At 39.3% G+C, this 17,469-nt stretch overlaps 1 protein-coding gene and 1 non-coding gene across 3 annotated transcripts in view; both read left to right on the top strand.

The window, feature by feature from the left end:
• TMOD3 (tropomodulin 3) overlaps positions 1-16,724 on the top strand; it is an 87,061-nt gene extending 70,337 nt beyond the window's left edge. For both annotated transcript variants that reach the window (XM_055279160.2, XM_063640689.1), the window contains 3 exons: positions 3,567-3,710; positions 5,259-5,403; positions 13,317-16,724. In XM_055279160.2, the coding sequence (XP_055135135.1) occupies positions 3,567-3,710; positions 5,259-5,403; positions 13,317-13,351 (324 nt within the window). In that variant the 3' untranslated portion in view covers positions 13,352-16,724. The remainder of the gene's footprint in view (positions 1-3,566; positions 3,711-5,258; positions 5,404-13,316) is intronic.
• On the top strand, positions 11,747-11,848 carry LOC129483589 (U6 spliceosomal RNA). The gene has a single exon (XR_008658112.1). It is a non-coding gene; the product is annotated as a U6 spliceosomal RNA (small nuclear RNA).
• Positions 16,725-17,469: the final 745 nt, after the last annotated feature.

The following is a 17,469-nucleotide window of genomic DNA, read 5'->3' as shown; positions in this document are numbered from 1 at the left end:
ACCCCTTTTTTATAGTTAATGTTTTAGCTCACTATTAGGCAGTATGTTACTTACTAGCTTTTTGTATTTATTTTTTTCCTGTATTTCCTTCCTATGAATTTTTCCCCCTCCCAGCTTCCCCCTCCTTCCTATGAATTTTTTAAAACATAAATGGAATCATGTAGTATAAGCTGTTCTCAACTTGATTTTTCACTCTGCAGTTTATCTTTAAAGTTTTGTTGTATCAGTACATAGGGATCTATCACATTATTTTAACATCTTCAGAGGATTCCATTTATAGATCCTTAGTGGTGGATTTTTGTTAAATGCTTTTGCTGTGTCTGTTGAGATGCTCATAGGGTTTTTGTCCTTTATTCTGTCAATGTGGTGTATTGATTGACTTTTATATGTTGAACCAACCTTTCATTCCTGAGATAAATCCCACTTGATCATGGTATAAACCTTTTGTTTCACTTGGCTTTGAGAATATCACTCACTCCCTTGGGGACTCCCCTTACCTCAGTGGACATTCCTTCTCAAAGCCCTGTACTGGTTTCTCCATAGCTCTTCAACTTCTAAATATTGGAATGGCCCAGAACGTGGTCCTTCTTTTCTCAGTCTGCACTGACTTTCTGGGTAATCTCAGAAATATATATATATTATCTTTATACACTTGCTGATGACTCCCAGTGTTATTATCTACAGTTTGTATCTCTCTCCTGAACTCCGTATTCATGTCCAGCTACCTCCTCAGCAGCTTTACTTGAATGTCTGATGGACATCTTACATGTAAGTCCTCAAACTCCTGACTTCCATCCTGTGCCTGATTTTCTCTGCTGTTTTCTATCTTACTAAATGCGATTTCAATCTTTCATTGCTCAGGCAAACAAAAAAAAAAAATTTTTTTTTTTTTTTGAGACAGCATCTCACTCTGTTGCCCTGGCTAGAGTGCAATGGCGCAATCTCAGCTCACTGCAACCTCCGCCACCAGCGTTCAAGTGATTCTTGTGCCTCAGCCTCCTGAGTAGCTGGGACTACAGGCACGCGCCACCACGCCCGGCTAATTTTTGTATTTATAGTAGAGGTATGGTTTCACCATGTTGGCCAGGCTGGTCTCAAGGTCCTGACCTTGTGATCCGCCCACCTCGGCCTCCCAAAGTGCTGCGATTACAGGCGTGAGCCACCGCACCCAGCAAAAAAAAAAAAAAAAAAAAAAAAATTTAATGGAATCATTCTCGACATCCCTTTCTTGCAACTTAAACATACCTTTGGCCCTATCTTCAAAATATTTCAGAATCCAACCACTTCTCACCATTTTCACAACTACCACCTTGACCCAAGCCACCATCTTTTCCCACCTGGATTATTGTAACAGCCTCCTAATTGGGTTACCTTCATCTATTTTACCTACCCCGAAGTCAGTTCTTTACATAGCACCAAGAGTGATTCTTTTAAAACTTAAGTTAAATGATCTCATCCCTATTCGGAGAACCCTCTAGCAGCTTCCCATCTCATTAAGAGTAAAAATCAAAATCTTTCAGTGGCCTTATAAGGCTTCACATGAGTGGACCTCATCTCATTTACTTGCCCTTTCTTTCATTCTACTCTACCATTACAGCCTTCTTCAACATGCCATGTGGACTCCCAAATCAGGGCCTGTACATTTGTTCCTTCTGCCTTGAACTTTCTTCCTAAAATAATCCACATAGCTTCATCTTATCACTTTGACTCTTTGCTCAAATGTCACCTTCTAGGTGAGGCTTTTCCTGACCATGCTATATAAAATACCAACCCCATTCCCACCCCCAGTATTCCCCATCTACCCTATTGTGCCTTTTTTCTTTTTACCCTCTAACATTGCACTTTGCTTACTTTTATTATCTGTGTCCCTCCCCAGCTAGAATGAACATTCTGCCAGGCAGGGACCAATATGTTTTATCTCTGAATCTCTAGAACAGTGCTAATCAAATAATAGACCATCAGTAATATTTGAATACATGTATGGATAAGGGATTTGTTCCAGGTCACATAGCTAGTTGTTGCTAATAGAAAGGACAAGTATGTAGATATCAGCCGCAGTTTTTTTAGTATCTCTACCCCCTATTGCCTTTCCTTTAACTTTAAGCTTGGTGTTACCCATATTTTCTGTAGTTTAACCTTGCTTTTGATCCCTCTAAGGGGCTGTTTTATATAAACTCATGATCATTCTTCTTTTTTCTCTCTCTTTCCTTCCCCTCCTTCCTTCCCTTCTTCTCTCTTCTTACCTCTGTCTCTTTTTCTTTCCTTCCCAGTCTCCCTCTGCTTTCTTTTTTCACTTGTAGGCTTCTGTTAATTAATCAATATGGTACTTATTAAGCACTGAGTCAAATGTCTAACACTGTACTGTATCTTATGAGAAATGAAACAGAAGCAGATTGAAGACATACCATTACCTAAGGAATTTAATATTTTGTTAGCCCCTCCCTCTCAATGGCCTTTGTGCTCTTCTGGTTCTGGTTATCAGTGTTCTTTTCTGGCCTTCTGCCTTGACCATTTCTTTTGGCCCCTGCCTTGGAAATTAGTACATAATTTACCCTCATTTTGGCTTCACATGATCCAGCTACAGCAAGGCCCAAATAAGAAAAGATGTTCCAGGGACATTGATTAAGTTGGTCTAACACAGAAACTGAAAGTGTGAGAGAGACAGAAGAAAGAAGCATGAAGTAGGGAATGAGGAGTAGAGAATGTCACCAACGGGGAATTACATGTGACCAAAAAACCTAAAGATTATGACAGGGTACATATGAAAAATAGGTACAGGCCAGGTGTAGTGGCTCACACCTGTAATCGCAGCACTTTGGGAAGCCGAGGTGGGTTGATTGCTGGAGCCCAGGAGTTTGAGACCAGCCTGGGCAACATGGTGAAACCCCATCTCTACAAAAAATACAAAAATTAGCTGGGCATGGTGGCACACAACTGTAATCTCAGCTACTCAGGAGGCTGAGGTGAGAGGATCAATTGAGCCCAGGAGGCAGAGGTTGCAGTGAGCTGTGATCATGCCACTGCACTCCAGCCTGGGTGACAGGGCAAGACCCTGTCTCAAAAAAAAAAAAAAAAAAAAAAAAAAAAAAAGAAAAGTAGATACAGTCATCCATGGGTTCAACCAACTTCAGATCAAAAATATTTGGAAAAAAATTTTATGAATTTCCAAAAGCAAAATCTGAATTTGCTGTATGCCGGGTACTATGTTGAATCCACAAAAATGAAGTGATGTGTAGGCATTGTATTAGGTATATTAAGTAACCTAGAGATAATGAAAAGTATACAAGAGGATGTGTGCAGGTTATATGCAAATACTATGCCATTTTATATAAGGCACTTGAGCATCTGAAGATTTTGGTATCTGCAGATGGTCCTGGAACCAACCCCCAACAAATACTGAGGGACAACTGTACATGTGAGAGCTATGGGCTATTGTGTCAAACTGAAACAACTAATGACAAACATTAAGGCAGTTATGTTAATTAATATATTTATTTATGGCATGTACAATATGTAGTAGGTACTGTATCAAATTTTAATCTCTTAATATTTTCTCTGATTTCTAGGCTTTTGCAGAAATGCTGAAAGTGAACAAAACTTTGAAGAGCTTAAATGTGGAGTCCAACTTTATCACAGGAGTTGGGATTCTGGCACTGATTGATGCATTAAGAGATAATGAAACCCTGGCGGAGCTCAAGATTGACAATCAGGTCAATGTTCTACAATAATAACGTCGAGGAAGCTACAGCCCACACTGCTGTGTGGGGCTTGGCGACTCAGGATCGGGATGGGAGGAGGGCTGTCAGGGATCCCTGTTGGAAGATGCTGGGCTGAAAGGAGAGCTGACATTTGGGGTATCTAGAATATTAACTTAATGTATATAACAGTGTATACAATGTAAAGGTGTATACTCTCCCTAGATCATTTTAAGAGAATTTAGGTGGCTATCTAGTTTGAACTGAGAGGACTCTTACATGTGACCCAGTCCACCTTCCAGTTTTTCAGCTCTGTGCTGGCAAGGTCCACATTGCAGAGTTTTTGTAAAAGGCAGAGAGATACATGTTAGAAATGTTTCCATCCAGAGTAGCTATTAATTTTTTTATTTGAAAAAATATTTGTTAAATGTCTCCTTCAGTCCTTCAAAGTAAATACATTTTGTAAACTATGAAGGTAGAAAAGAGGATTATGTCTTAAAATTTAACCCAGTGCTTCTTAATCCATGTTTTTAATTTTTTATTGAGATATAATTACATACAGTAAAATTCATTTTCTTAAAGTATACAGCTAAATGGTTTTTAGTATATTTGTAGAGTTTTGCAGCCATTACCACTAATTCCAGAACATTTTCATTACCCCAAAAAGAAACCCCATACCCATTAGCAGTCACTCCCCATTCACCCCTCTCACCAGGCTCTGGCAATCACTCATCCACTTTCTGTTTCTTAGGATTTGCCTATTCTGGACAGCTTATATCTGTGGAATCAAACACTATGTGATCTTTTTGTGACTGGCTTCTTTCACCTAGCATAATGTTCTGGAGGTTCTGTATTGTAGCATACATCAGGACCTCATTCTTTTATGGCTGAATAATATTCTATTCCATTTGGGGTGTGTCCACATATGGGCCACTAGAAATAATACTGCTGTGAACATTCATTACAGATTCTTACATGGACATAGATTTTCATTTCTCTTCAGTATATAGCTAGGAGTGTAATTGCTGGGTCATGTGGTAACTCTATGTTTAACTTTTTGAGCAGCAGCCAAACAGTTTTCCGCAGTAGCTGTACCATTTTACATTCCTCCCAGCAATGTCCCCATTTTTCCACATTCTTGCCAACACTTGTTATTATCTATCTTTTTTATTATACTTATCCTAGTGGGTATGAAGTGATATCTCATTATAGTAATTCACACTTTTTTGATGTCTATATGATCATATTACTGAACTTTAAAAAGTTTATTTTGTGTGTGTGTGTGTGTGTAAAGTTCCAGTGAGGCTGTGGTGATGATTGGGTCAATGGGTAAAATCACCTTCCTGTGACAAACATTTCATAGCTTTAAGTGACCAGTTTTCTACAACAATTTGTTCTCAGTTACAAATCAGTCCTTGGAACTGCTGAACTATGTATATGTTGTAGGAATTGGGAACATTTAAAGAGATCAAAGAATCAGCATGTGCCTGAATGTCTTAATTTACCTTGAAAAGTATTTTGATCTAGTTTATTAATATTGTTCTTTTTTTCTAATTACTCCAGAGGCAGCAGTTGGGGACAGCTGTAGAATTGGAAATGGCCAAGATGCTTGAGGAAAATACAAATATCCTTAAATTTGGATATCAGTTTACACAGCAGGGACCACGAACCAGGGCAGCTAATGCTATAACAAAAAACAATGACTTAGGTAAGACATAGACAGTATCGATCAAGTTTCTGAGTTCTATCACAAGCTAACGTATTGGGGGAGCTTCTCTCCCTCTTAAGAGTAAGTTCTAACAGAGAAGTTATTTGGCCTTTGTTTCTAAAATCTGCATGGTCCTTTATATGCTGATTGAATTCAAGTTCAATTAAAGTGAGGTTGTTGTGATGATTGGGTCAATGGGTAAAATCAGCTTCCTGTGACAAGCATATTTCATAGTTTTAAGTGACCAGTTTTCTACAACAAACAATTTGTTCTCAGTTACAGATCAGTCCTTGGAACTATTGAAACAAAGATTTCAACATTACCGGAAAGTTTTTTGCCCTTTTAATCAAACGGACCCAGATAGAAATTCAATTTTATATGATAGAATATGGAATCTAGAAATATATAAAATAGAGAATAATTATATTTCTCACCCAGGTTTTTTGTTGTTGATGTTGTTTTTGTTTTGAGACGGAGCCTCTGTTGCGAGGCAGGAGTGCAGTGGCGCCATCTCGGCTCACTGCAACCTCCGCCTCCCAGGTTCAAGTGATTCTCCTCCCTCAGCCTCCCGAGTAGCTGGGACTACAGGCATGCGCACCGTGCCCAGCTAATTTTTTTGTTTTTTTTGGTTTTTTTTGGGTTTTTTTGAGACAGAGTCTTGCTCAGTCGCCCAGGCTGGAGTGCAGTGGTGCGATCTCGGCTCACTGCAAGCTCCGCCTCCCGGGTTCATGCCATTCTCCTGCCTCAGCCTCCTGAGTAGCTGGGACTACAGGCGCCCACCACCTCGCCCGGCTAGTTTTTTTTTGTATTTTTAGTAGAGACAGGGTTTCATCATGTTAGCCAGGATGGTCTCGATCTCCTGACCTCGTGATCCACCCGCCTCGGCCTCCCAAAGTGCTGGGATTACAAGCGTGAGCCACCGTGCCCGGCCAGTTTTTGTATTTTTAGTAGAAATGGCATTTCACCATGTTGGCCAGGATGGTCTCAATCTCTTGACCTCCTGATCCACCCGCCTCAGCCTCCCAAAGTGCTGGGATGACAGGCGTGAGCCACCGCACCTGGGCCCTCACCCAGGTTTTATAGTCTGGTACGTAGGTGTTTGCTCGTCTTGCTAAAAGGACTGTTGTGGAACTGTCTTCTCACTGCATACATCTAGGTCAGTAATCTCTCATTCTCCTATGGTTCCTATTTAATTGCTTGAGGCTTGTGGCTTCTGTTTGAAATAGACTTTCCAGCCAAGGCTCAATTAAAGAATACGGTACTTAGAATTTTATTTCTACATGTTTCCAAAAGTTGACTCTTTTAAATTAGGATGTTTGCCATTGAAGTATTTTTAAAGATGCCTCTTAGACAAGAAGTAAAACAAGACTTCTCAAAAGGAGTGACATTTCAACGTGTTGCCATTCTCTTAAGCTTCAGCCGTATTTGAGTTTGCATTCTGTAAAAGTTTCTGGAGCAGGAAAAAAACAGCACTTCATTTCTTTAATCCAGATCACTGTGGAAAATATTAGCTTATACTCTTTCTGTCCTTTGTATGACTGTGGTTTCCCAGAGGAGATGTTAGCTGCTTGCTTTTGAAAATAGAAAATTGGTGTGTTTTGGTGTATTGTTGATTCCAAATGTAGTTTGCAAAGTAACGCTAGTTGTTTTAGTATTGCTTCACTAGTTAGCTTCTATTTTTTCCTTCAGGCATTTAGTTTTGCTTCTTAGAGCAGTGTTTTAAGAGAACTTCATAAAGAAGTTCTAGCTGGACTTCATAAATAATTGGAAAGCTTTAAAAACACATAGATTATTAGCCGAAAATGGCTTTCTTCACCCCAAAAAGGTGGTTGACCAGGGCCTCACGACCATCACATAACCCTACTTTGATGAATAATGAAGCCAAGTGCTCTATTGAATGTTTACTATGTTCTCATTAGTGCGCTACACAGCCATGAGGTACAGATACTGTTGTTCTCCTGTTATGCAGGATAAGTTGAGGCTCAAAGAAGTTAACTAACTTGCCAAAAAACACTACAGAAAAGTGACACAGCGAGTTTCCTTAGAGGTTCTGATTTAGTCTGTGATGGGATTTGGGTTGTAGGCATTTCACACTCAGAAACCCTGGCTTGTTTCTCCAGTGTTGAGTGGATATTTGAGTTTCTGAGTTCATCATTGTTATACATCTTAAGCAGGTGTGCCCCATATGTCCTCTACTTATCACAGCATTTGTCCCATTTTTTAAATTGTCTTTTACTGAGAAAACTAATTATATGTAATAGTCTTACTTCCAAAGACTATATGCTTTTTGAGGGCAGGGACTATGTTGTTGGCAGGGGCCATGTCTGACTATTGAATCCCAACTCTTCTAAAACCATGCCTGACACACAATAGGTACTTATGAAAACTGGATTAAGTGAATAAAGAAGTGGTAGAATTTGAACTCTCTCAAAGTTACAATTTTCTGGTACCTAAATAGCCATAAACTAAGCCAGAAGTATCCTCCATTTTTCCTCTCCTTGGAAACTACCTTAACAAGCCCCAACCAGCTCTGTTACTTACCTCCCTCCAGGAGGCAGGTGATTCCAGCAGCTGTCCCTCCAGGAGCTGTACAGTGAATGTCTATAAATGTCACGGCAGGGGTGCTGATCTTTGTAAGGCTTCAGCAGTTGTGCTTTTTTGTGAAGCCTGTTTTGGTAGACACTTTGCCTGCATTTCTGTAAGAAAAGAAATGTCCAGTGTTTGAGGGAGATTTGGGCAAATGCAAGATGGGGGGTGGGGGGTGCAAATGAAAACCATTTCCTAGGCTGCTTTATGTTGTCTCTGAGCAATTGAATAGCTGTGCACAGTGGTGTGTAATAGAGGAAGAGAAGGCCATGTTGAAGAAGCTGTGTTCTGACCCAAAGCAGAATCGAGAGAAAGCAAGCAGCTTTGTGCCAGGAACTCTCTAGACTCCCACTTACACTGTTTCATTCTGATCCAAACTAGATTTTCAAACGTGGGTCTCATGCATGAAATGACAATAAGCACATTCCTGGATAGGGCAATTATAGATAAAAGCTCAAATTTGAGAGCAAGCAATTTATTTATATGCTGATGGCAGCCTGTGGATTTTAAGAACTGACCCTTATATCATGATGCTGGCTCCAGAATAAACTTTCAATGAGTACTTGTTGTTTAAAGCTAACATTTAAAAAGTGATATCAGCAGGTTGAGGCCGGGTGCAGTGGCTTACGCCTGTAATCCAAGCACTTTGAGAGACCCAGGTAGGTGGATCACCTGAAGTCAGGAGTTTGAGACCAGCCTGGCCAACATGATGAAACTAAAAATACAAAAATTAGCCTGGTGTGGTGGCAGGTGCCTGTAATCCTAGCTACTCGGGAGGGTGAGGCATGAGAATTGTTTGAACCCAGGAGGCGGAGGTTGCAGTGAGCCGAGATTGCACCACTGTACTCCAGCCTGGGCGACAGAGTGAGACTGTCTAAAAAAAAAAAAAAAAAAAGTGATATCAATAGATTTAAGAGGGAGTGTTGGTAGAATACACTGAAATTACATGGTTAAAGAACTTTGATTTATTTGGATTTTATGCAGAAGGCATTAGAGAGCCATTAGAGGCCACCAAATACATGATTAAGATACTTCAAAAACAAAAACTGCCCTTATTGCTCTTTTAGAGTTAGAAAATGAGGTTAGTTAGGACATTCGCAATTAACTAATGGTGGTGCATTGACAACTTGTATCAGTGGAGTGTGTTTTGGTAAGAAATTGGACCAGATCCAAAGAATTGTTAATAGGGCAAAATTTATAAGCCTGCCATCTAGAGGATGAGCTGAGAAATTGCTGGAAGGTAACAAGTGAGCACTAGGTGAGAAAGAGGAGTCAGAAATGGCCTGTTGCCGCATTGTCCTCTGTTGTGCACACAGCGGCAGCAACCTCTCATTCTTCTGCTCAGCTTAACTTTTTTTCAGCTGTATACTCTGACCTCTGCCTAACAGATAAAAATGGAAAGCCTGAAGACCATGTTTTCTGACATACTGGTCTCAGCAGCCTGATATGTACTAACTCAAAAGAGATAATCAAAGAACAAGACTTGAAACTTGTACAGAATCTCCTGGGCATATAGTTCTTTTTCACTTTGTAGATGGGGCTTTATCAGATCTTTGAGTTCTGGTTTTGATAATATCGTTCCCTCTCTCATTGTTTTTCTTAGTCTCAGCTATTCATTGAAATAATTCTACCTTTTCTTTTCTAAGTTAGCAAGGCTCACTTGCTTGCTTTCTTGCCTCCCTTGCCTCCATCTCTCCAGCTAAGAAGTGTCACAGCTTTAACAGCAAAGAGATTCTGTGGTATACATGCAATATTCTATTTACCTTTGAGTCTCACATTACTATCTTTACACTAGTTAACTGCATATTCCATTTTCTAGACCTTTTTTGTTTGCTGCACTCTGTCCTGTAGATCTTTTCTATAACATGCATTTTAGCATCTGAAGTGGTATGCCAGTAACAATTCAAAATTTTCTTTGAAATGTTCTACCCTAAAGAATTATCTGGGCTGGGCGCGGTGGCTCACGCCTGTAATCCCAGCACTTTGGGAGGCCGAGGCGGGCAGATCACCTGAGGTCAGGAGTTCAAGACCAGCCTCAACATGGAGAAACCCCATCTCTACTTAAAAAAATACAAAATTAGCCAGGTGTGGTGGTGCATGCCTGTAATCCCAGCTACTCGGGAGGCTGAGGCAGGAGAATTGCTTGAACCTGGGAGGTGGAGGTTGCAGTGAGCCGAGATTGCACCACTGTACTCCAGCCTGGGCGACAGAGTGAGACTGTCTAAAAAAAAAAAAAAAAAAAGTGATATCAATAGATTTAAGAGGGAGTGTTGGTAGAATACACTGAAATTACATGGTTAAAGAACTTTGATTTATTTGGATTTTATGCAGAAGGCATTAGAGAGCCATTAGAGGCCACCAAATACATGATTAAGATACTTCAAAAACAAAAACTGCCCTTATTGCTCTTTTAGAGTTAGAAAATGAGGTTAGTTAGGACATTCGCAATTAACTAATGGTGGTGCATTGACAACTTGTATCAGTGGAGTGTGTTTTGGTAAGAAATTGGACCAGATCCAAAGAATTGTTAATAGGGCAAAATTTATAAGCCTGCCATCTAGAGGATGAGCTGAGAAATTGCTGGAAGGTAACAAGTGAGCACTAGGTGAGAAAGAGGAGTCAGAAATGGCCTGTTGCCGCATTGTCCTCTGTTGTGCACACAGCGGCAGCAACCTCTCATTCTTCTGCTCAGCTTAACTTTTTTTCAGCTGTATACTCTGACCTCTGCCTAACAGATAAAAATGGAAAGCCTGAAGACCATGTTTTCTGACATACTGGTCTCAGCAGCCTGATATGTACTAACTCAAAAGAGATAATCAAAGAACAAGACTTGAAACTTGTACAGAATCTCCTGGGCATATAGTTCTTTTTCACTTTGTAGATGGGGCTTTATCAGATCTTTGAGTTCTGGTTTTGATAATATCGTTCCCTCTCTCATTGTTTTTCTTAGTCTCAGCTATTCATTGAAATAATTCTACCTTTTCTTTTCTAAGTTAGCAAGGCTCACTTGCTTGCTTTCTTGCCTCCCTTGCCTCCATCTCTCCAGCTAAGAAGTGTCACAGCTTTAACAGCAAAGAGATTCTGTGGTATACATGCAATATTCTATTTACCTTTGAGTCTCACATTACTATCTTTACACTAGTTAACTGCATATTCCATTTTCTAGACCTTTTTTGTTTGCTGCACTCTGTCCTGTAGATCTTTTCTATAACATGCATTTTAGCATCTGAAGTGGTATGCCAGTAACAATTCAAAATTTTCTTTGAAATGTTCTACCCTAAAGAATTATCTGGGCTGGGCGCGGTGGCTCACGCCTGTAATCCCAGCACTTTGGGAGGCCGAGGCGGGCAGATCACCTGAGGTCAGGAGTTCAAGACCAGCCTCAACATGGAGAAACCCCATCTCTACTTAAAAAAATACAAAATTAGCCAGGTGTGGTGGTGCATGCCTGTAATCCCAGCTACTCGGGAGGCTGAGGCAGGAGAATTGCTTGAACCTGGGAGGTGGAGGTTGCGGTGAGCCGAGATTGCACCATTGCACTCCAGCCTGGGCAACGAGCGAAACTCCATCTCAAAAAAAAAAAAAAAAAAGAATTATCTGAAGTTTGCCTTTCAGACATTTCTATATTTTTCAGAGATCTAATATACATGATTTGATATTTGAGGGCTCAAGTCTCCATTTAATTTTTTTTCTTAATACTTCAGTGAACACATGAAATTTGTCTTTGTTAGCATGGATTAAAATTAGAGGCAGTTGCTTGCTTTGACAGCACATACACTAAAATTGGAATGATACAGAGAAGATGAGCATGGCCCCTTGCAAGGATGACACACACATTCATGAAGCAATCCCTATTTTTATTGAGTTTTGGCAAAAAATAAATAAAATAAACTTAAGAGTCAGGCAAACTTAATTAGATAAGTATAAAAATGTTCGTGAGAACCTGATACTTTAGTCCTTCTGGTTTTATTTTCAAGCAAGCACCCAGCCTGTGGCTGAACAAGATTTTATATACGTCATCTGAACGTATGGTCTTATCTATTAAAGGCCGACAAACAGAAGCCAGCAGTCAGAATAGCACAAGAGCAGAGTGACTGTGGCCTGGCCAGGACACCAGGTGCACCTGTTGGCTTCTAGTTCCTCTGTCAAACAGCCAATTTAGGCCAAAATACACACTACAGAAGTGACAGAGCCATGATTCACTCTGTTTGTCACCAACTGTGGAACCTGTGGTTTTTGTCCTCTCTAGGAGCCAGCCACAATGCTGAGAGCCCTGAATTGGTGGCACTCAGTGAATGCTTTCTAGTGGCTGATAGGTGAGAGTTCAGGTAGCAAGATCTGAAGTTGAAGACCTTGTTCTGCTACTAGAGAACACCCCTGAGTAGTTTGGCATCACCAGTCCAGGAAGAGGCTGGTAGTCTCAGATACATAACATGTACCGTTCTTTGCTGCAAAAGCTGAGCTAGTTGACTGGCCACTTGGGCAGCCAAAGTTTATGGTAGCCAGAAGTGACCGCACCATATTACCAGGTTCTGAGATTTTCTTCACTTTGCATTTGTTGTTTTATCAGACCCTGAACTGGTTTATTTTACAGGAGACAAGAGAAGGAAAATTCAGAAAGCAGTAGCAAATCACTTACCTATAAAAATGACAAAAATGTTTTTGGTATATTCTTTTACAGCCTAAGGAAATACATTGTAGTGTCTAATCAGGAGAGCATGCAAATAGTTACTTTTAATATGTTCTAACCCCAGCTGCCTGAATGTCACTTCAAAATTTAACACACTAATTTATTAGCTGTTTTTTAAAACCTGAGTATGTACTTTTCCAGTAAACAAATGACTTGGGCTGGGTGCAGTGGCTCACACCTGTAATCCCAGCACTTTGGGATGCTGAGGTGGGCAGATCACTTGAGCCCAGGAGTCCGAGACCAGCCTTGGCAAGATAGTGAGACCTAATCTCTGTTTTATTAATAAATTACAAAGTTAAAAATAAACAAAAACAAATGACTTGTAGATGATTGCTGACCATTCCGTTTTAGATTTCTAGTGCTGCTGCTGTGTAAGCACAGCTATGAGTCATTGAGCTTAGGGCATGTAGTTCTTCTTTTGTTGAAGCCCCTTGGTTCTCAACAAGTAAATGACAGTGGTGAATGATGGGAAGTAGGTTTTTTTTTTTTTAGTTAGTGGTCATGTGAACTGGAAGTGGACATTTCAATTTTGTAAAACTTATAACTGGATTATGCAGAAACTTGCTTGTTATAAGCAAGTTACCATTGTAAAAACTAATAGGGATTTCTAACATAGTTTCTTTTATTTTTCTCATAGTGCGTAAGAGACGAGTTGAAGGAGATCACCAGTAAGTCTGCCAAGGTGTAATCTTTGGAAGACTTCAGAAGATCACCAAGGGCTCATGTTGGTGACATCATGTAAAATTTTCCTGGGTAGAAGGGAAAAGACTGGAAAAATTTTTTTAGTGACATGCATTTTTTTTTTTTTTTTAGTTTAAGTTGTTATCAAATTGTAAAATCAGTAATGTGATATTTTATATTCTGAAACATTTCTACTTTCTGCTAAAATCAATTTTAATTTAGTTTAATTGAATGATTTATGATGAATCTTGGGTAAAAAAATACAATTGTAAAAAATTTCACAGGTCATTTGTGTAGAATAATTTGAACATTGTGAGGACCAATCTTTTTTAAATCAAAAGGGATATTGCTGGTATAGAATTGTTATTGCTTCATTTAGTCATAAAACACTTAAGTGTTTTCTTCACTCCATGACCTGGAGAATTTTCCATTTTTTAAAATACATGAACTTGGCAAGGGTGTGATTTTTCTTTATCAAGAGAACAAAATGCGAGAATGTTAAAATAGTTAACTCAAAATCTGGTCATCTGTGCAGGAGCTAAAGCAGGTCTCCAGGGAGAGAGGGTGGTTGTCTGTACATTCCAGGTTACTGCACTTGTCTGATGTGACGTAGCAACACCCAGGTTTTCTTAAAACAAAGTCATCCACTTTGCCAGGTTACATACTTTATTTAAAAGTATAGTGAGGTCGAAGTTCATTCCAGTGTTTCATTTTAATAATGTGGGCATTATTAAATTTTTGTGGAAGCTAATAGTAAAAAATAAAAGCTGTTTTCACCACCTCCCTCCCCGCCCTCCAAAAAAGGCATACAGCCAACTCTTAGTTATTTAGGGTAAGAGAAAAAAGAAAACTGTTAAACAATGAAATGAAAGATAATAAATATGATAGAGTTCCAGTACGAGGCACTTGCAAAACAGTCGTTTAAACTGATGGTTACTGTAAGTCAGTTGGAAGCTGGCATGTATATAAATTACTTGGTGTTACACCATATCCTAAGAAGTTCCTATGTGCAGTGCAGAATTGCATAAACAGTATTTAATCACTGCTGCAAATCTTCCAACGAAGAAGGAAAACTGCTATTCTTCATAAATCTGATTTTTAGTACCTGCTTCCTTTCATCTTATACTTTTATCCATATTTATAAAAGTCATTTCTATAATAAAAGCAGTCTTTCTTGCTCAAAGTATTAAAGTGAACAATTAAATAGAGTACTGTGGTCGGGAGACTGATTTGAGACTGCAGAGCTGATGCTGGGTAGAGGGTCTGGATTTGTATTCATGTTCTGTCTCAGGGCAGCCCCTGGAGCAGGAGATGGCAGAGGCATTTACAGCTGCAGAAAACAGGGAGGAATGGAATCTGAGGTAACCCTGGCCTCAAAATTCAAGCCTGGCTGTATCATTTACAGAGATTTTTCTGAAGGGAGAAGTCTCATTTCTGAGGAAGGCAAGGTGGCTTATCATTATTAATTTTTTTTAAACTTTTTGGGCCGGTCTTGGTGGCTCATGCCTGTAATCCCAGCACTTTGGGAAGCCAAAGTGGGTGGATCACTTAAGGTCAGGAGTTCGAGACCAGTCTGGCCAACATGGTGAAACCCTGTCTCTACTAAAAATCAAAAAATTAGCCGGGTGTGGTGGTGCACACCTGTAATCCCAGCTACTCGGGAGGCTGAGGCAGGAGAATTCTTTGAACCTGGGAGATGGAGGTTGCAGTGAGCCGAGATCGTACCACTGCACTGCAGTCTGGGTGACAAAGCAAGACTCTGTCTCAAAAAAAAAAAAACAAAAAAACTTTTTGAAATTGAATTGCAGTATGTCTGCTACTTTGGCTTGGGCTGGACAGTTTATCTAATAAGCAAGGCAGCTTCTTGTGTGCTATGGTAATAAGCCTTCTTAATAGGCTATGCTTCCCTCATAAGAACTGTGGTGTTTGTTTTTTTTGTTTTGGTTTGTTTTGGTTTTTTGGTTTTGTTTTGTTTTTTAAATCAGTATCCAATGTTTTATAGGAGCCAAAGATTAACTTTGCACTATTCCCTGTCAGTTAAAGGCCACTGATATTTTTCTAAGTTAGCAAGGCTCGCTTGCTTTCTTGCCTCCCTTGCCTCCATCCCTCTCCCTTCCTACCTTCTCTATTTCCCTATTTCTCTCCCTCCCTTTCTTCTTCTCCTCTCTTTTTTTTTCCCCCCACATATGCAGCTTTTTGATTGTACTTGATTTTATAGAGACTGCACAGTTCCAGCAAGATTGGGAGTCAGGCATGGAGCAGACATCTCAGGCTACCAGAAAGAATTGGTCACCTAGACTTTCAGTCAGGCATCCTCGTTTGCATTGTCCTGTAAGTCAATCACTTGATAAATAGTTCCCCCTTCATCCCTTAAGTTTTGTTTTTGTTTTTGTTTTTAATATAGGTAAGTGGGACTCTACCTAGAATTTTGCATCATACTTATGGGTAATATCTTTTTTATGTATTATTTATCAAAGTATGAAGTTGAGTATTTTGCTTGTACCATTTCAATTCTGTATTATAATAGTTCATTGTATAACTGAAAGAAATGATTTTTTTTTTTTTTTTTTTTTATACTTTAGGGTTTTAGGGTACATGTGCACAATGTGCAGGTTTGTTACATATGTATCCATGTGCCATGTTGATTTCCTGCACCCATTGAAATGATTTCTTCATAAGTAACATTAAATATGAACATTCATCCAATTGAATTTAGAAAATCTTTCCAAAATTATAAGGGAGAAAAATCAGGTTTACTTCAGTCTTTAAAAATCTGGCACCTCTTAGTAACTTTCAGTATTTCTAAATTGCTCTAAAATTTTATAATAAATAGATTAGGGTTTTGCAATAGTCTTAATTTTTAAGCCAAAGGTTTTCTGAGACCTTAGGTTTTGTAGTCTAACCAGCTTATCTGGTTATTTAAAAGACTATTCTTTGCGTTTTTAAATTGCTATTTTTAAAAAAGCTTTTTATTACCCATTTTATAAAATGTTATACTCATATTTGTCTGAATTTTTCCAGTATTCCTACATGAAATTGTGTGTATTAAAAACTCAATATTAGTGGCAAATATTAATACTATTAAAATGGATTTTGGTGCTATATTCTTGTAGCTAAAGCCTAGTAGACTTCTCAAGAACAGGTGAAATACACTTTCAAAGGTTGCGTGTCATTTAAAAGACCAAATAAGCATTTTGTATTAAATAAATTAGCAGATGGTTAGAGACTTCGAGGAGTTAGCTTGGTCATTTAATTGCAACTTCATGTTATTTGAATGAAATAACCCACATCCTTGCTTTGTATAAGAGATGCACTCTGGAGAAGTTACATGTATATAGAACTCTATAAATTGTTTTCCAGTTGACCGAGTATCTGTTGTGTTTTCATTTAAAAAGAGGATTCCATGACATAATAAAAATTATTTTAAAAAATGTTTTGGGCCAGGTGCAGTGGCTCACACCTGTAATCCTAGCACTTTGGGAGGCCTTGGTGGGTGGATCACCTGAGGTCAGGAGGTCGAGACCAGCCTGACCAACATGGAGAAACCCTGTCTCTACTAAAAATACAAAATTAGCCAGGCATGGTGGCGCACACCTGTGATCTCAGCTACTCGGGAGGCTGAGGCAGGAGAATCGCTAGAACCTGGGAGGCGGAGGTTGCAGTTAGCTGAGGTCACGCCATTGCACTCCAGCATGGGCAACAAGAGTGAAACTCCGTCTCAAAAAAAAAAAAATTTTTTTTTGATAAAATGTTACTCATATCATATTGTACATTATATTTAACTCTTGCTGTCATTAAAATAAGATGACAACATTTATGAAGTTTTATAAAATCTTACATTTTCAGGTCTATGTTCCCAGGGCTGCCCCACTTTTTCCCTAAAAAACCAGGAACCACTGTTAACCTCCCAGCAGATGCAAGGATCATGCTTTCTCTGGAGTCCTTAGTCACTTCCATTCTTTGCAAGTTTAGTACTGCCCAAATTTACTCATTCTGCAGTGTTACTGCACTTTGAATGTATTGACCCGTGTCACCCAAGAGAAGCAAACATATGGATGCACTAGAGACAACTCAGGTTGCTGCTCTCAGTTAAGGGCCGTGAGTTCTTG

This window comes from Symphalangus syndactylus, chromosome 5 (genome assembly GCF_028878055.3).
Source record: "Symphalangus syndactylus isolate Jambi chromosome 5, NHGRI_mSymSyn1-v2.1_pri, whole genome shotgun sequence".
Lineage (NCBI taxonomy): Eukaryota > Metazoa > Chordata > Mammalia > Primates > Hylobatidae > Symphalangus > Symphalangus syndactylus.
Note: the sequence above shows the minus strand (reverse complement) of the source record. Positions and strands in the feature narration are given on the sequence as shown.